This window comes from Marmota flaviventris, chromosome 9 (assembly GCF_047511675.1).
Source record: "Marmota flaviventris isolate mMarFla1 chromosome 9, mMarFla1.hap1, whole genome shotgun sequence".
NCBI classification, from domain to species: Eukaryota; Metazoa; Chordata; class Mammalia; order Rodentia; family Sciuridae; genus Marmota; species Marmota flaviventris.
The window spans coordinates 65,727,828-65,748,225 of record NC_092506.1 but is presented as its reverse complement, the minus strand read 5'-3'; the positions used below and the strand labels follow the sequence as shown (position 1 = coordinate 65,748,225).

At 37.0% G+C, this 20,398-nt stretch overlaps 1 protein-coding gene across 2 annotated transcripts in view; it reads left to right on the top strand.

Annotated features, from left to right (window-relative positions):
* Rsf1 (remodeling and spacing factor 1) overlaps window positions 1-20,398 on the top strand; it is a 171,819-nt gene that overhangs the window by 40,446 nt on the left and 110,975 nt on the right. For both annotated transcript variants that reach the window (XM_071616522.1, XM_027942581.2), the window contains exon 2: window positions 11,044-11,135. In XM_071616522.1, the coding sequence (XP_071472623.1) occupies window positions 11,044-11,135 (92 nt within the window). The remainder of the gene's footprint in view (window positions 1-11,043; window positions 11,136-20,398) is intronic.

Sequence of the window (20,398 nt, the reverse complement as noted above, 5' to 3'; positions counted from 1 at the left end):
AATCAAGCATTTTCATAATTGTATTTGCTTATAAGTTTAGAGAGAATTTAAATAAATAAATAAGCTTAGAGAAAATTTAAATAAATAAAAGGCTTTATTAGGGATTGAGAAGAACAATGATGTTACCCATTATGAGCTGCTATAAATTTCTACTGTGCAAAAAACAAAACTGCAAGTAACTGATTAGAATTGCAGAAGCAGTAACATTTTTAAGACTTCATGCTAGAAAAATGTCAAAATATCATTCTGGTGTAATTGGATCAGCAATATACATTCTGGGATTCTACCATTTTTCTGCTGCTTCATACTTATATCATGTTGGTAGGCCCTTCATGAAATTCATATATAATCTCTGACCTTTTCCTTCCACTCGGGAATCTTTTACCTCTGAAGCCTTATGAAAGAAAGGGAGCCCTTAAAGGTTGTTGTTTTTCAAATCTGTCATGTAAAAAAGTAGATATCTCAGTTCATTTGGAACAAAAATATATATTTTTCAGAATGACTTGATGTTGGTTAATAAATTTTTAGAAAGAGTTAATAATTTTCTAATGTTCTGGAAATGAGACTATTATAGAATATGTTCCATGGAATTTAAACTTGTTAGAGTTTTAGAAAATGATCATGTGATTTAAAAATATGATTGGTATTTTACAGCTACCCTGCCCATAACCATAGCCATTTGCAATATGTGTCTATTAAAGAAGAATAAATGTAATTAAAGCTTAATTTCTCATTTTCATTAGCCTTAATTAATTTTAATCTACATGTGGCTAAATGGCTCCTGTACATGAAATTACAGATTACAGGACATTTCTAACATCCTGGAACTGTTTATTGAATAAACAGCTGTTTTAGAGTCTACAAAGAATGGCAATTTTAATATTTGCTCAACGATATGTTGGTTTTTAAAAATTTCTTCTTGTTCTCTTTCTCTGCTAGTGATTGAACCCAGTGCATGCTAAGCATGTTCTCTTCCACCGAGCTACACATTTAGCTCTAATTAAATTAATTTTTTTGTGTTTGTGGGATTTGCCAGGGTTGGAACCCAGGGACACTTAACCACTGAGCCATGATTCCAGCCCTTTTTTATATTTAGTTTGATGTTTTGAGGCTGGCCTTGAACTTGGATCCTCCTGCCTCAGTCTCTTGAGCTGCTGGGATTATAGCTGTGCCATCATGATAGGTTACTGGAGATTAAACTCAGGGTCATTCCACCATTCCACCACTGAACCACATCCCCAGCCCTGTTTTGCATTATATTTAGAGATAGGGTCTCACTGAGTTGCTTAGTGCCTCGCCATTGCTCAGGCACTCTTATCCTCCTGCCCCAGCCTCCCTAGCCACTGGGATTATAGGCATGAGCCACTTGCCCATCTCTTTCTATTTTTTTATGGTGGTACTGGGGATTTAACCCAGGGCCTTGTGCATATGAGCCAGTCACTCTACCAACTAAGCTATATCCCCAGTCCGCTAGTCTGTCTGTCTGTCTCTCTCTCTTTTTTAAAGAGTGGGAAAGTGGAAGGCTTTATTAAAGGATAGCCCAAAAGACTTCTCCCCTGAGGAAGTAGGGGACCCGTGGAATCCGAAGAAAGGGGAGGTGTCTTCCCTTTTTTATATCTAAGGTCTTCTTTTGTCTGCCCTCATTCCTGTCCTTTGTGTCATTCTATCCTGCAGTGATAGAATGCAGATGGGAATACCAAAAGATGGGAGACAGGTGGACCCGTTAGGGCATGAGATGGGGAGGAGTAAACTGGGCAAGAAGGGCCTGGGGTGGTTTGATAAGCATCTCCCTGTTTTCGGGAGCTACTTCATTAACAATTCTTAAGGATGGGTCGGAGGCCTTGGGAACATTAATATTTCAATTTCCCCAGGTGGTGTTCTGGTTTTCTGGGCTCAGATTGGACTCCATCTTCTTTATGGACTCCATTCTCCATATGGTCTCATTTTCTTTATCGTACTCGATATTAAACCTGATTTACCTAACTACAGTAACTACCTATCTTTAAATCTGGCTTCATTCCCCCTTCTAATTTTAGGAACTCATTACTGCTGTAATGAAAGGGGACTATGACTACTCTGGCTTCTTCGAGCTGGAAGGGGGTTGGTGTGGAGCAAGCAGTTTGGAGTTCCTTTTTAAAAAATTTGGTCTATAAAGTGCTCCATGATAGAAGTCCAATTGAGAAGTAACAAGCTGGAGGGCCATTTGAGTGATGGGTGGTCTCCATGTAGATCTAGGTGGAACCTCTGATTTGTTACTGCTGTTTATCGGTGACAAGTTCTTGCTTCCCCAAATGTTGAAGTTGTAACACCAGAGAAGCACTCCGAGGCAAGTGTAGAGTAGAAAGTAGAAGGCTTTACTGAAGGATAGCAGAAAAGACTTCTTCCTGGAGGAAGAAGAATTGGATCTGAAAGGCGGAATCCTCCCACCCCCAGTCTCTTTTTAAATTTTATTTTGAGACAGGGTCTTACTGAGTTGCCTAGGCTGTCCTTGAATGTTCTTTCCTCTTACCCAGCCTCCCAAGTTGCTAGGATTACAGGTATGTGCCACCACTCCTGGCTTTGGCTTAAACTTTTAAATAAAATTCAGGAACATGTAATTTCAGGCTGCCATTCGCTTGCGTCTCGCAGACAAACTACTCAGGCTCAGTGCTAAAGAACCCGCGGAAACTGCTTCTTGGAGCTTGCTCCTACCAGAACATACACCGAGCCCGGAGCGGCCGAATTCCGGCTCCCGGAACTGCTCTGGCCCAGGGCTAAAGAACCCGCGGAAAGTGCTTCTCGGTCCGGGTCCTGCTGAATACTGTGGATGTAAATACCAACCGAGCCTTCATAGGCAGTGGCAACAGGATTGAGACAGGGCTCGTGAGGGCCGGTCAGGACTCACCCGTTGCTTTGGTCACCCGGCAAAGGGAACGAAATGCTGCCATTCGCATGGGATACCAACATGGCAGAGATCTGATGTCATCAGAAAGCGGCGGAGGAGAGAACTTCATCGATACCAGCAGTGACAGAAACAGTTGGTCTCCTGGTAAAGAAAGTGAGTCACAAACACCCGAGTCTCTCTCACTTTGTCATCAAGCCAGAGGGGCAGAGCAGAGCCGCCGCCTGCGCCCGGAACAGGCCCAGCGGTCCGCCGGCGTGGTAGTCACGTGACCCCAACTGGAGTAGGGGCAGAGCAGAGCCGCCACCCGCGCGCGCAAGGTAGGCAGACCTGCGACCGACCGGCAGAACAGGCCCAGCTGTCCGCGGGCGTGGTAGGAGGGGTAGGGCAGAGCCGCCGCCCGCGCCTGCAAGGTAGGCAGACCTGCGACAGACAGGCGGATCAGGCCCAGCGATCTGCCGGCGTGGTACACACGTCACCCCAATTGGAGTAGGGGCAGAGCAGAGCCGCCGCCTGCGCCCGGAACAGGCCCAGCGACCTGCTGGCGTGGTAGTCACGACACTCCAATTGGAGTAGGGGCAGAGCAGAGCCGCCACCCGCGCCCGCAAGGTAGGCAGACCTGTGACCGACCGACAGAACAGGCCCAGAGTTCGGCGGGCGTGGTAGACACGTCACACCAATTGGAGGAGGGGCAGAGCAGAGCCGCCGCCCACGCCTGCAAGGTAGGCAGACCGCCGCCCGACCCTGCAAGGGAGACTTTTCAACTATACAAGAGCAATATAAATATATAGAGGGAAAAAAATTTCAAAAACACAACAGTTTCACCAAGCGGAAAGAAACGCGAGCAGTATGAAAAGACAAGGAAAGAAAGGACCACAAGCAATGCAGGTCAACTCAACTTTAGAAGAGGTAATAGCTGCAGCAGATGGAATGTCAGATAAAGAATTCAGGATATACATGCTTCAGATGATTTGGAGTCTCAAGGAAGACATTAGACAGCAAAATCAGACAATGAAAGATCACTTCGACAATGAATTACACAAACAAATCCAGGAAGCAATAGATAAACTATACAGGGAGATAGAGGTTATGAAAAACAAACAAACAGAAATCCTAGAAATGCAGGAAGCAATAAACCAACTTAAAAACTCAATTGAGAATACTACCAGCAGAGTAGAACACTTAGAAGATAGAACATCAGACAATGAAGACAAAGTATTTCAACTTGAAAATAACATAGACAGCTCAGCAAGACTGTTAAGAAACCATGAGCAGAACATCCAAGAAATATGGGATAACATAAAGAGACCAAACTTAAGAGTCATTGGGATACAGGAAGGTATAGAGGTCCAAACCAAAGGAATGAGCAATCTATTCAATGAAATAATACGAGAAAACTTCCCAGACTTGAAGAATGAGACAGAATCCCAAATCCTAGAAGCCTACAGGACGCCGAATGTGCAAAATCATAAGAGACCCACACCTAGACACATTATAATGAAGATGCCCAACATACAGAATAAGGAGAGAATTTTAAAAGCTACAAGAGAAAGGAAGCAGATCACATTTAGGGGTAAGCCAATCAGGATAACAGCTGATCTTTCAACACAGACTCTGAAAGCTAGAAGATCCTGGAATAACATATTTCAAACACTGAAAGAAAATGGGTTCCAACCAAGAATTGTGTTTCCAGCGAAATTAAGCTTCAGGATGGAAGATGAAATTAAAACCTTCCACGATAAACAAAAGTTAAAAGAATTTGCAGCTAGAAAACCATCTCTTCAAAACATCCTCACCAAAGCATTACAGGAAGAGGAAATGGAAAATAACAATGAAAACCAACAGTGGGAGGTAGGACAGTAAAGGGGGGAAAAATAATCAAAGAGGAAAACAAACCATGTTTAGTAACATAAATAAACAAATATGGCTGGAAGAACAACCCATATCTCAATAATAACCCTAAATGTTAATGGCTTAAACTCACCAATCAAGAGACACAGGCTAGTAGAATGGATCACAAAACAAGACCCAACAATATGCTGCCTACAGGAGACGCATTTGATAGGAAAAGACATACATAGGCTTTAGGTGAAAGGTTGGGAAAAATCATATCACTCATATGGACTTCGGAAACAAGCAGGAGTGTCCATACTCATATCAAATAAAATAGATTTGCAGCCAAAGTTAATCAAAAGGGATAAAGAGGGACACTACATACTGCTCAAGGGAACCATACACCAACAAGACATAACAATCATAAATATATATGCCCCAAACAGTGGTGCAGCTATATTCATCAAACAAACTCTTCTCAAGTTCAAGAGCCTAATAGACCACCATACAATAATCATGGGAGACTTCAACACACCTCTCTCACCACTGGACAGATCTTCCAAACAAAATTTGAATAAGGAAACTATAGAACTCAATAACACAATTAATAACCTAGACTTAATTGACAAATATAGAATATACCACCCAACATCAAGCAGTTACACTTTTTTCTCAGCAGCACATGGATCCTTCTCAAAAATAGATCATATATTATGTCACAGGGCAACTCTTAGACAATATAAAGGAGTAGAGATAATACCATGCGTCTTATCTGATCATAATGGAATGAAACTGTAAATCAACGATAAAAGAAGGAAGGAAAAATCATGTATCACTTGGAGAATGAACAATAGGTTACTGGGGCTGGGGATGTGGCTCAAGAGGTAGCGCACTCGCCTGGCATGCGTGCGGCCCAGGTTCGATCCCCAGCACCACATACAAATAAAGATGATGTGTCCGCCAATAACTAAAAAATAAATATTGAAAAAAATTCTAAAAAAAAAAAAAAAACAATAGGTTACTGAATGATCAATGGGTTATAGAAGACATCAAGGAGGAAATTAAAAAATTCTTAGAGATAAATGAAAACACAGACACAACATATCGGAATCTATGGGACACATTGAAAGCAGTTCTAAGAGGAAAATTCATTGCTTGGAGTTCATTCCTTAAAAAAAGAAAAAACCAACAAATAAATGATCTCATACTTCATCTCAAAATCCTAGAAAAAGAAGAGCAAAACAACAGCAAAAGAAGTAGAAGGCAAGAAATAATTAAAATCAGAGCTGAAATTAATGAAATCGAAACAAAAGAAACAATTGAAAAAATTGACAAAACTAAAAGTTGGTTCTTTGAAAAAATAAACAAAATCGACAGACCCTTAGCCATGCTAGCGAAGAGAAGAAGAGAGAGAACTCAAATTACTAGCATACGGGATGAAAAAGGCAATATCACAACAGACACGTCAGAAATACAGAAGATAATCAGAAATTATTTTGAATCCTTATACTCCAATAAAATAGAAGATAGTGAAGGCATCGATAAATTTCTTAAGTCATATGATCTGCCCATATTGAGTCAGGAGGATATAGACAACCTAAACAGACCAATATCAATTGAGGAAATAGAAGAAACCATCAAAAGACTACCAACTAAGAAAAGCCCAGGACCGGATGGGTATACAGCAGAGTTTTAGAAAACCTTTAAAGAGGAACTAATACCAATACTTTTCAAGCTATTTCAGGAAATAGAAAAACAGGGAGAACTTCCAAATTCATTCTGCGAGGCCAACATCACCCTGATTCCTAAACCAGACAAAGACACTTCAAAGAAAGAAAACTACAGACCAATATCTCTAATGAACCTAGATGCAAAAATCCTCAATAAAATTCTGACGAATCGGATACAAAAACATATCATAAAAATTGTGCACCATGATCAAGTAGGATTCATCCCTGGGATGCAAGGCTGGTTCAATATACGGAAAACAATAAATGTTATTCACCACATCAGTAGACTTAAAAACAAGAACCATATGATCATCTCGATAGATGCGGAAAAAGCATTCGACAAAGTACAGCATCCCTTTATGTTCAAAACTCTAGAAAAACTAGGGATAACAGGAACATACCTCAATATTGTAAAAGCAATCTATGCTAAGCCTCAGGCTAGCATCATTCTGAATGGAGAAAAATTGAAGGCACTCCCTCTAAAATCCGGAACAAGACAGGGATGCCCTCTCTCACCACTTCTGTTCAACATAGTTCTCGAAACACTGGCCAGAGCAATTAGACAGACGAAAGAAATTAAAGGCATCAAAATAGGAAAAGAAGAACTTAAATTATCACTATTTACAGTTGACATGATTCTATACCTAGCAGACCCAAAAGGGTCTACAAGGAAACTATTAGAGCTAATAAATGAATTCAGCAAAGTGGCAGGATATGAAATCAACACGCATAAATCAAAGGCATTCCTGTATATCAGCGACAAATCCTCTGAAATGGAAATGAGGACAACCACTCCATTCTCAATATCCTCAAAAAAAATAAAATACTTGGGAATCAGCCTAACAAAAGAGGTGAAAGATTTATACAATGAAAACTACAGAACCCTAAAGAGAGAAACAGAAGAAGATCTTAGAAGATGGAAAAATATACCCTGTTCATGGATAGGCAGAACCTAGATGCAAAAAAAAAAATCATGAAAATGGCGATATTACCAAAAGTTCTCTATAGGTTTAATTCAATGCCAATCAAAATCCCAATGGCATTTCTTGTAGAAATAGAGAAAGCAATCATGAAATTCATATGGAAAAATAAAAGACCCAGAATAGCAAAAACAATGCTAAGCAGGAAGTGTGAATCAGGCGGTATAGCAATACCAGACTTCAAACTATACTACAGAGCAATAGTAACAAAAACAGCATGGTACTGGTACCAAAACAGGCGGGTGGACCAATGGTACAGAATAGAGGACACAGAAACCAATCCACAAAACTACAACTACCTTATATTTGATAAAGGGGCTAAAAGCATGCAATGGAGGAAGGATAGCATCTTCAACAAATGGTGCTGGGAAAACTGGAAATCCATATGCAACAAAATGAAACTGAATCCCTTTCTCTCGCCATACACAAAAGTTAACTCAAAATGGATCAAGGAGCTTGATATCAAATCAGAGACACGGCGTCTGATAGAAGAAAAAGTTGGCTACGATATTCATACTGTGGGGTTGGGCTCCAAATTCCTCAATAGGACACCCATAGCACAAGAGTTAATAACTAGAATCAACAAATGGGACTTACTCAAACTAAAAAGTTTTTTCTCATCAAAAGAAACAATAAGAGAGGTAAATAGGGAGTCTACATCCTCGGAACAAATCTTTACTCCTCACACTTCAGATAGAGCCCTGATAACCAGAGTATACAAAGAACTCAAAAAATTAAACAATGAGAGAACAAACAACCCAATCAACAAATGGGCCAAGGACCTGAACAGACACTTCTCAGAGGAGGACATACAATCAATCAACAAGTACATGAAAAAATGCTCACCATCTCTAGCAGTCAGAGAAATGCAAATCAAAACCACCCTAAGATACCATCTCACTCCAGTTAGATTGGCAGCCATTATGAAGTCAAACGACAACAAATGCTGGCGAGGATGTGGGGAAAAGGGTACACTTGTACATTGCTGGTGGGACTGCAAATTGGTGCAGCCAATTTGGAAAGCAGTATGGAGATTTCTTGGAAAGCTGGTTATGGAGCCACCATTTGACCCAGCTATTCCCCTTCTCGGTCTATTCCCTAAAGACCTAAAAAGAGCATGCTACAGGGACACCGCTACATCGATGTTCATAGCAGCACAATTCACAATAGCAAGACTGTGGAACCAACCTAGATGCCCTTCAATAGATGAATGGATTAAAAAAAATGTGGCATTTATACACAATGGAGTATTACTCTGCATTAAAAAGTGACAAAATCATAGAATTTACAGGGAAATGGATGGCATTAGAGCAGATTATGCTAAGTGAAGCTAGCCAATCCCTAAAAAACAAATGCCAAGTGTCTTCTTTGATATAAGGAGAGTAACTAAGAACAGAGTAGGGACGAAGAGCATGAGAAGAAGATTAACATTAAACATGGATGAGAGGTGGCAGGGAAAGGGAGACAGAAGGGAAATTGCATGGATATGGATGGAGACCCTCAGGGTTATACGAAATTACATACAAGAGGAAGTGAGGGGAAAGGGAAAAATAATACAAGGGGGAGAAATGAATGACATTAGAGGGGGTAGAGAGAGAAGAGGGGAGGGGTGGGGAAAGGAGGGGAGGGGGGATAGTAGAGGATAGGAAAGGCAGCAGAATACAACACACACTAGTATTGCGATATGTAAATCAATGGATTTGTAACTGATGTGATTCTGCAATCTGTATACGGGGTAAAAATGGGAGTTAATAACCCACTTGAATCAAAGTGTGACATATGATATATCAAGAACTATGTAATGTTTTGAACAACCAACAATAGAAATTAAAAAATAAATAAATAAATAAAATTCAAACTCTTCTGCCTGGTCTTGTAAGTTTCTTCTATTCCTCCAATTCTATAATCACTTGGTTTATTTTATTATTATTATTTTTTTAGCTATTTGTTTGTTGTTTCTGGAAATAATGTTTTTTGCCTTTTTCTCTACTCCCCCCTCAACTCCATATTTTACGTCTTAGAATAATTGTCTATTTACTGTCTTGTACCACTCCTCCCTCTTACCCCTAGCCCATTACTTTAACCCATTAGCAGTCACTCACAAAAGCTCAATAAGGTGAAGACCCATAAAAAGCGGTTGAATGACTGGATGTTTTTATACTTTAAAGTTGTTTCAAAGTCGGAAGTAGCTTCAGTGGAGACTAAAGAGCCTGAAAAAATGATTGAAAAAAATGAGGCCATCACTTCCCAATCTCAAGAGTATTTCTCAGAGCATGTGTATCCTATAAGATATTGGATTAAATATATTAGAGAATGATGCAGATTATATTTCTACCTTGGATCGACTTGGATATTTGCAATTAGTAAAGACTTCTAGAATTCCTCTGTACAAAATCTTTTTTGTTTGTTTTAAATCTAGCATTTTCCTAATATATTTTATTATGGAAACTTTTAAAATAGGGTACCTGTAATTTCTTTTAGGTTACTAATAATATTTTAGATTTGAGAAATGTTAAATTTGGCAGGCTTATGTCCTTTATTTCCCTTGGGTCTAATTAATATGATTTAAACACATAATTAGTTGATGCTCAAGGGATATTCAGAGGAATTCTGGCTATTTATAGTCACAACAGAGAACCTGAGGGAAAATAGAATAATTTTCAAATATTTGAAGGTTCTGATGGAAGAGGGATTAAAAGTATTATCTTTTAAACAAGAGACTAATAGCCAGAACCAGGGAACAAAGTTTTAGGGCGGCAGTTTTTGACTTAGAATAAGTATATCTTTCTATTTACGAATTTTCAAAAATTGGAAGGTAAATTTTCAGGAAAATATCTGTAGGGATGCTATAAGAGAAGTTTAGCATATCAGATATAGGATACATTGGAGTTATTTCTTGTGACAGTTTGAAAACCTTTAAACTCAGTTTTCGAGATAGCTATCAAGTTGGAATTTATATTCCTTGATTCCTTTCTAAATCTGTAAATCTATATCTTGCTCTGAAATCTCAGTGAAGAAACCAAAGTATGTGGTGTATGAAACAGATTTAAAATTTTAGTTGTACAATTGTTTTTACTTGATGGCTATTTATTCATTTAAACACGGGAAATTGAACCCAGGGCCTCATGTGTGCTAGGCAAGTGCTCTACCGTGGAACTATATCAGTAGACTTTATTTTTTTGGAGCAGTTTCCCATTCACAGAAAAATTAAGCAGGAAGTTCGCAGTATTCACATAAACCTGTTGTCTCCTCATGGACACAGCCTCCCCTATTCTACATTCCATGCTATAGTGGTAGAGTTTACAATTGATGAACTTACAATGACTTTCACTGGCACCCAAAGTTTGTAGTTAGAAACAGGTTCATTCTTACTTGATGGTAGCTTGAAACAAAACATAAACATTCTGTTCATCTTGAAGAGAGTGGTTTTCAGTCAGTTTTTGCTGTCTAGTTTATCCTTTTCAGATTTAGCGACCTAAAAAGAATCAGTGTCACCTGTTTTGAAAGAGTTATCATGGTTGCATGGTTGGGGAGAGTTTTTTTTTTTTTTTTTTTAATCTTAAATGTTTACAAATGTTTTATTTTGCTGGCTAACTATTTTTTTTCTTTTCCTTGTAAGTACCAAAAGAATTGGTGGAGCTCCATTTGAAGTTGATGAGGAAGATTGGAAAATCTGTAACAGCAGACAGATGGGAAAAATACTTGATCAAGGTAACTCTGTAAATTCCTTTTTTTATTATTGAAATAATGCTCTATCTAGCATAAATTTATGCTTGCATTCCATAATGTTTAATTTTTAAACATTAATAGTTTTCTTTCAAAATTCTGAGTTATTGTTATTATAATTGTGATTGTCCTCTTTTACTGCTATAAGTAGTAGTCTTGAATCTTAAAATCAGGTTTCTGAGTTATTGTGTCTCTTTTGTGCCTAACCTAGTGCTAAGGATTTTTCATATATTCTCTCACTCTTTCAAATCATCCTGATCAAATAAATAAACATAAGGCCCAGGGAAGTTGTTGCTTTTGCTTAAAATCACCCAGTATGTATAGGCAGAGCTAAGATTTTTCTGTGACTTGAAAGGTAAAATGTCTGAAGCCCATTAGAATAGTATGTCAAGCTTTTAAATTGTTCACCAGCCACATATGTTATTAGTGAGGACAACTCAGGCAATCTAAATGAGCTTTAGGATGGACCCTATCAAAGGGAAGACCAAGTAACATACCAGACTATTAGGCTGTAATTGTAGGTGATTAAAAAATAATTTTCCTGCAGGGTGTTGGCACACCTATAATCCTGACTACTTGGAGGCTGAGACAGGAGGATTGCAAGTTCAAGGCTAGTCTTGGTAATTTAGCAAGATCCTGTCTCAAAACCAAAAAGGGATAGGGGTATAGCACAATGGAAAAGCACTCCTGGATTTAATCCCCAGCACTTTTTTTTTTTTTTTTTTTTGCTGTGGGGATTGAACATAGGAGCATCTTACCACTGAGTTACATCTCCAGTCCTTTTTTATTTTTAATTTTTGATACAGAGTCTTATTAAGTTTCTGAGGTTGGCTTTGAACTTGTCATCCTCCTGCTTCAGGCTTGAGATGCTGGGATCACAGCAACTGTACCTGGCTTTCCCAGCATTTAAAAAATAATTGCTATGTTTATATATATATACATTTTGATATCTGTTCCCTTTTTTGGAAAGTATATGCTTGTAGGGTGCTATGAAAATAGGAGCTAACAGGAACAAGAATTTCCTTTTTTAATTGTAAATATTATATGTGCATTTCTAGCTACCTTTGCAGTATAATATGTCTTCTAGATTAAGTGACATAAAACAATAATCTTTCTAATCAGCTCAGTGATCAGGACTCTAAAAGGGTTACTTTTACTTGTGTATTCTATTGGTTGAAGCAGTCACAGCTCTGCCTAGTCAAGGGGAGGGTACATAGTCTTCCAACTCTCTCTCTCTCTCTTTTTTTTAAATACCTTTATTGTATTTATTATATTTATTTATTTATTTTTATGTGGTGCTGAGGATTAAACCCTGAGCCACAACCCCAGTCCCATAGGTTTCCAACTCTAGGATTCTAACTCTAAATGTTAGGAATGTCTAACTTTTGAAACCCAATATAAAATGTATTCCAATTACTTTTTCACAGGTTTGAAGAACTGCAGAATTGACTTAGCATTTCCGAAATTTGATGCTGTGTGATTTTCTAAAAGAGTGATTGTTTATAAAATTAAAATATTACATGTTCAGTTAAATATGTTAAACTGAGATGGGTTAGGTGACTAAAGCCTATAATTCTAGGTGAGCTGAGACAGGAGAATCTCAGGCTTGAGGCCAGCCTCTGAAACTTAACAAGACCGTGTCTCAAAATAAAAAATAAAAAGGGCTGGGCTGGGGTTATAGCTCAGTTCGTAGAGTGCTTGCCTGGCACTTGTGAAGCACTGGGTTCAATTATCAGCACCACATTAAAAAATAATAAAATAAAGATATTGTGAACATCTACTATAAAAAATATTTAAAAATAAAATAAAAGGGGCTGGGGATGTGGCTTAGTGGTTAAGCATCCCTGGGTTCAATCCCTAGTAACAACAACAACAAAAAAATCTGAATAATAAATGAATACATTTTTAACTATTAAAAGTGCTTGTTCAAATGCCATTGAAGTGGCTATTTTGATGTTAATAAAATGATTTATAAATGAATCAAGGTTTTGGAGTTTTAAAAGAGAGCTGGGATTAAGGACTTTGGTTTCAACATGTTTAAGAGGACTATAAAGGATGCAATCCCTGTGAATAAATATTAATTTTTTTTTTTGTGTGTGTGTGGGGCTACCAGGGATTAAACGCAGGGGCACTTGACCACTGAGCCACATATCCAGCCCTATTTTGTATTTTGTTTAGAGACAGGGTCTCATTGAATTGCTTAGCACCTTGCTTTTACCCAGTCTGACTTTGAACTCTAAATCCTTCTGATTCAGCCTCCTGAGCCACTGGAATTACAGGGGCGTGTTACTGCACCCAGCTAGTAAAGGTTTTCTTTTTCTTTTTTAAAAAATATTTTAAAAATTGTAGGTGGTCACAATACCTTTATTTATTTATTTTTTATGTAATATTGAGGATCGAACTTAGTGCCTCATAGGTTCGAGGCAGGTGGTCTACCACTGAGCCACAGCCTCAGCTCCTAGTAAAGGTTTTCTAATTTTTATTTTTTTACTATTCTGAGAACTGAGATAGAAGTATCTTGTATACTAATTCTAGCTCAACTTAACAATCATGTATAATTTATTTTGCCATCCTGGGTCTCAGTTCCTTGTGAAATGTGAGAATTGAGATGAGATGATTGTATAAGACCCTCCACTATTTTGATTACGATTCTTGGTCAGTGCTTTTGAATTGAGGTATATTTCTATACCATTAATTTACTTTCAGTGGACTTTAGTATATTCAGAGTTGTGAGCCATCATCATTTTCCAAAACATTTCTATCATTCCAAAGGGAACTGCATGTTTATTAGCAGTTACTCTCCCTTGAGCACCTAAAAACCATGAATGTACTTTATGACTCCCTGAATTTTCTATTCTGGATTTTTTAAAAAAAGAAATAGGATGATACAATATGTAGCCCTTTGTGTTTGCTTTCTTTTACTTTACATTTACATTAATGGCATTTAGCATGTTCAGCGTTGTGTAGTCACCTCTACTACTTTGTTTCAGATCAGTTTTATCATTAAAATGAAACTGTATATCCATTAAGCACCCAGTACCCTTTACCCCTTACGCCGAGAGTGATTAATCTGCTTTAGATGGATCTGCTTTTTCTAGATATTTCATATCAGTGGAATCATATAATAGAGTCTTTTTGTCTGGGTTTTTTTTTTTTTGCTACTGGAAATTGAACCAAGGATTCTTTACCACTGAACTACAATATGTCCCTAGCCCTTTTTATGATTTATTGTGAGATAGGGTCTTGCTGAGTTGCTGAGGGCCTCATTGATTTGCTGAGACTTGCTTTGAACTTGGAATCCTCCTGCCTTAGCCTCCCAAGTTGCTGGGGTTATAGACATGCTCCAGTTTTTTGTCAGTACTGGGAATTGAACCCAGGGCCTCACACAAGATAGACAAGTTCTCTACTATTGGTCTAATTGTCTACTGGGCTAACTGAACATGCACAGTTCAGTTCGCATAATGTTTTTAAGGTTCTTTCATCTTGTGGCATGTACTGGTACTTTGTTCCTTTTTATACCTGATTAATATTTCATATGTGGATATACCATATTTTATTTATTTATTTAAAAGTTTATGGTATTTTATTTGCTTCTGTCTTTTGGTTACCGTGAATAGAGATGATGTTCAAACATTTGCTACAGATTTGTAGGTATACGTGTGATTTCATTTCTTTTGAGTAACCCAAGTTAGAAGTGCTTCATCATGGTAATACCATCTTTAACTTTTGAGAGGAATTGCCAGTCTTTTTCATTACAAATTCACCATTTTACATGTCTACCAGAAATGTGTGAGGGTTCCTTTTCTATATTATTTTTTAACAATGCATCTTGTTTTTGGTACTGGGAATTGAACTCAGGGGTGCTTTGCTTCTAAGCCACATCCCTAGTCTTTTTAATTTTTTATTTTGAGAGAGGGTCTCGCTAAGTTGCTGAGGCTGAAGTTGTGATTCTCTTGTCTGCCTCCCAGGTTTCTAGGATTATAGGTGTGTGCCACCACTTCTGCCTGGCTACCAAGACATCTCAATTTTTGTCTTTTGTTTTTATTATAACCATCCTAATTACTGTGAAGTGTCATTTTGGTTTGTACTTTCCTAAAGACTAGTGATATTGAGCATTCTTTTCATATGCTTGTTGGCCTTTGTAAATCTTGTCAATTTTTGAAAAAATGTATTTTTAAATTGTAGATGGACCTTTATTTTATTTTATGTGGTGCTGAGGATTGAACCTAGTACTTCACACATGCCAGGCAAGCACTCTACTACCACTGAGCCACAACCCAGACCATCCTTGTCTAATTTTAATTGTTTAAGAGCTCTTTGTATTTTCTGTATTTTAGAACCTTCCTAGATATATGATTTGCAAATACTTTATCCCATTTGTTTCCTTTTTGTTTTCTTGAATGTGACATTTGAAATCATGAAAGTTTTTATTTTATTTTTTTGTGGTTCTGGGGATTGAACCCAGGGCTTTGTGCACATGAGTCAGGTACTCTAACAACTGAGCTATATCCCCAGCCCAAAAGTTTTTAATTAAAAAAAATTTTTTTTATTTATATATGACAGTGGAATGCATTACAAAGAGCACAATTTTTCATATCTCTGGTTGTATACACGGTATATTCACACCAATTCGTGTCTTCATACCTGTACTTTGGATAATGATTATCACAGTCCACCATCATTAATAACCCCATCCCCCATCCCTTCCCCTCCAAACTCTCTACCGTATCTAGAGTTTGTCTATTCTTCTCATGTTCTTGCTCCCTATCCCACTATGAATCAGTCTCCTTTTATCAAAGAAAACATTCAGCATTTGGTTTTTTGGGAATGGCTAACTTCACTTAGCATTATCATTTTTCTAACTCCATCCATTTAATTTTTAGTTGTAGTGGGACACAATACCATTTATTTATTTTTATGTGGTACTGAGGATCAAATCCAGGGCCTCGCACGTGCAAGGCAAGCGCTCTACTATTGAGCCACAACCCCAGCCCCAAGTTTTTAATTTTGATGAAGTCTCATCTGTTTTTTTCTTTCAATGTTTGTTCTTTGGTTTCGTATCAAAGAAACCCTTGCCTAGCCCAAGGTGAAAGTTTTATTTTTTTCCTTTTTGTAGTTCTGGGAATTGAACCCATATCATGCATACTACCACTTATCTAAATTCCCAGCCCCTAGGGTGAACAATTTAACCTTAAATCTTAATTCTAAGACTTTTGTAGTTCAAGCTCTTAAATTTAGATCTATGATCCCATTTGGGGTAATTTTTGTGTATTTTTTGAGGTAGGTGTTCAACTTTATTTTGAATGTGGCTATCTACTTGTGCCTAAAAGACTGTTTTCTTCCATTAAATTGCTTTGACATCATCTTGGGAAAACAGTTGTCCAAAAATGTGATGGTTTGTTTCTGAGATCTCAGTTCTGTGCCATTGACTTATATGTCCATATTTTTGCTAAAATATGCTGTTGTTTACTATAGCTTTGTAGGTAGTTTTAACTTGTTTATATTTTGTAAATTATTTTTTTCTATTATGCACTTTACATTTTCACATGAATTTGAGGATCAGCTTGCCAATTTCTGTAAAAATGTCACTTTGGATTTATAGAGATTTAGTTGAATCTGTTGATCACTTTATGGCATATTGCCATTCTGACAATAGTAATTTTTGTGATCTATGAACATAGGCTGTTTGTTGTTCAGTTTAATTAGGTCTTCTTTAGTTCCTTTAAAAAAATGCTTTGTAATTTTCAGATTGGTCTTATACATTTATTGTCTCTCAGTCTATGTAAGAGTGGTTTTAGGACCTTTATCTGATGCCAAAATTTAAGGGTGCTCAAGTTTCTTAAATAAAATGGAATATTTGAATATTTGCCTATATCTATACATATCCTTCAGTAAACTTCAAATCATCTGTGGATTACTTATAGTACTTTATAGACTGTAAGTTGTTACAAGATATTGTTTATGGAGTAACTAACTACAAGAGAATAAAGGTCTGTGCATGTTCAGTAGAGATCTTTTCTTTTTTTTCCAAATATATTTTTTATTGGCTGATTTTAGTTTTACATGATAGTAGAATTCATTTTGACAAAATTATACAAGCATGGAATGTATCTATTCTAATTAGGACCCCATTCTTGTGGGTGTATATGATGGTGGGATTCGTTTGTGTATTTCACATATGTATATGGGAAAACTATGTTAGATTCATTCTACTGTCTTTCCTATTCCTATACCCTCTCGCTTCCCTTCATTCCTCTTTGTCTTGTATTGAACTTCTCTTCTTCCCTGTGCTTCATTGTGATTCAGATTCCACATGTCAGTGAGAACATTCAGCCTTTTTTGGGGGGGACAGGCTTATTTCACATAGCATGATAGTCTCTAGTTTGATCCATTTATTGGTAAATTTCATAATTTCATTCTTCTTTATGGCTTATTAATATTCCATTGTGTATATATACCACATTTTATTAATCCATTCATCTGTAGAAGAGCACCTAGCTTGGCTCCATAGCTTAGCTACTGTGAATTATGCTGCTATAAACATTAATGTGGCTACATCACTGTACTATGCTGATTTATTTATATTTTAGTTCTTGATAAGCCTTTATCTTATTTATTTATATATGGTGCTGAGAATCTAACCCAGTGCTTCAACATGCTAGGGAAGTGCTCTACCATGAGCCATAAGTATGTAGTATCAGCCATGTAGTATGCTGATTTAAAATCCCTTGGATATATGTTGAGGAGTGGGATAAGTAGATCAAATGGTTGTTCCATTCTTAATTTTTTCAGGGATCTTCATACTGCTTTCCAGAATGATTATACCAATTTGCAGTCCCACCAACAAAGTATGAATGTACTCTTTTTCTCACATTCTCCCCAACATTTATTGTTACTTGTACACTTGATAATTGCGATTCTGACTGGAGTGAGATGAAATCTCAATGTAGTTTTAATTCACATTTCTCTTAATTGCTACTAACATTGAGCATTTTTTCATATATTTGTTGACCATTTTTATTTTCTCTTTTGAAGAAGGTTCTCTTCAGTTTTTTGCCCTTTTTTTTTTTTCGGTGGGGGAGTACAGGTGATTGAACTCAGGGGCTTTCAACCATTGAGTCACACCCCAGTTCTATTTTGTATTTTTTTTTAGAGACAAGGTCTCACTGAGTTGCTTAGTGCCTCACTTTGGGCTGAGGCTGGCTTTGAACCCCTTCAAAATTTTTTTTTAGGGGCTGGGGTTGTGGCTCTGAGGTAGAGCGTTAGCCTAGCATGCATGAGGCACTGGGTTCAATCCTCATCACCACATAAAATAAAGATTAAAAAAAATCTTTTTTTAGTTATCAGTTGACCCTTATTTAATTAATTTATTTATTTGTGGCACTGAGAATCAAACCCAGTGCTTCACACATGCTAGGCAGCATTCTACCACTGAGCCCCAAACCCAGCTCCTAGTTGTAAATTCTTTTACCTTTTGTTTACCGTGGCAGATTTTTACTGCATCTTAACTTCTGAATCTTCATTTTGCTGGATATAGTATTCTTATTTGGCATCCATTTTCTTTCAGAGCTTGGTGTGTATATATATATATATATTTATTTTTTTTTTTTTCCCAAGACCTCCTAGCTTTAAGGGTCTGAGTTGAAACATCAGCTAAGATCCAGATTGGTTTACTTCTAAATGTGGCCAGTTGTTTTTCTCTATGTACCTTTAAAATTCCACCCTTTTCCTGTATGTTAGGCATTTCCATAACAGTGTGTCTTGGAGTGGGTTGGTTTAAATTTTGTATATTTGGAGTCCTGTATGCCTTCTGTATTTGATTTTTCATTTCATTCTGAAGGTTTGGGGAGTTTTCTGATATTGTTTTATTGAAAAGATTTTACGTTCCTTTAATTTATGTTTCAGAGCCTTCATCTATCCCAATAAATCTTAAATTGGGCCTTTTCATGTTATTCCATATTTCTTGAAAATTGAGTTCATGGTTTCTTAAAGTCTTTTCTCCAAGGTCAACTTTCCTTTCAAGATTATTATTTTTTTTCTATATTCTGAAACACTATCTTTTAAGTGGTCTAATTTGGTGCAGATGATTTCCATTTTTTTTTCTTTTTTTTTTTTTTTTTTTTTTTTTGTGGTGCTGGGGATGGAACCCAGGGCCCTGTACCTGTGAGGCAAGCACTCTACCAACTGACCTTTATCCCCAGCCCTCCATTGAATTGTTAATTTGGTTCATTGATTCCTTCTTTTTGATTAATTCTTCTTTAGAAAAAGAATCTCTATCTCTTCCTCCTTATCGAAGTGGTCTTTCATTTTGTGTATTTTCTCTCTGATTTCTCTCTTTATGTCATCTTTTGCCTCGTAGATCAGTTTACCTGTGAACTTTCTAAATTCTATTTCCTCTGCTATGGTGGCATTGGAGTCTGTTTTGAGGTATTGTGTGTTGTTTGGGATGGTTTGTTTCCTTACCTTTTCATATTGTTTGTGTTTCTATCCATCTATCTGGATGGATCTGAAGCTGCAGGGTTTCTACCCATGAGTTTTAGTGTCCCTTTATGTTTCTAATACCACACAGATTAAATTGGAGCCCAATAAGGCAATAACCTATGCAAACAATATATAGCAATAGACGAGGTATTTAGTTTCTATTATTACTTCTATCATGTTAATTAATACAATACACAGAAGTAGTATGATTATCAATTTCCATTGGTAAAAACAATAAATAATCATAAGTTATGTCCGGAATAAAATCAAGCAATAGGTGTTCCTTATGACTTCCACCATGTTAATTATTGCTATAGAATTGGTAAGGGCTGTTGTTATATAATCCTATTAGCATTAAGAGGTGTTGAGGATAGAGTTGATAAAGAGGAAAGAGGAAGAGTTAGGAGGGTAGAAAAGTGTTTGCACTTTCAAAAGGTGAATGGGGGCAAATGTAGTGGGTGAAGTAGGATGTGTTGGTTATCAGGAGCGAGGAGAAAAAAATAACAATTTAAAGACAGAGCGAAATAGAGAAAAGTGAAATTTAGGTGTTAGCAAAAAAAAAAAAAAAAAAGAGAAACAGTAGTGGAAAAAACAATGCAGAAAAATCAAATATGCTAATCAAAAATCCTTACACTCAAAAAATAGAGCCAGGAAAAATTAACTGTCTTCCAAAAAAAAAAAAAAAAGCTATAAATGAGAAGACAGAAACAAATATGTATATGGGTAAATGTCCTTAAATCAATTCATATACATTCAAAAGAAAAAAA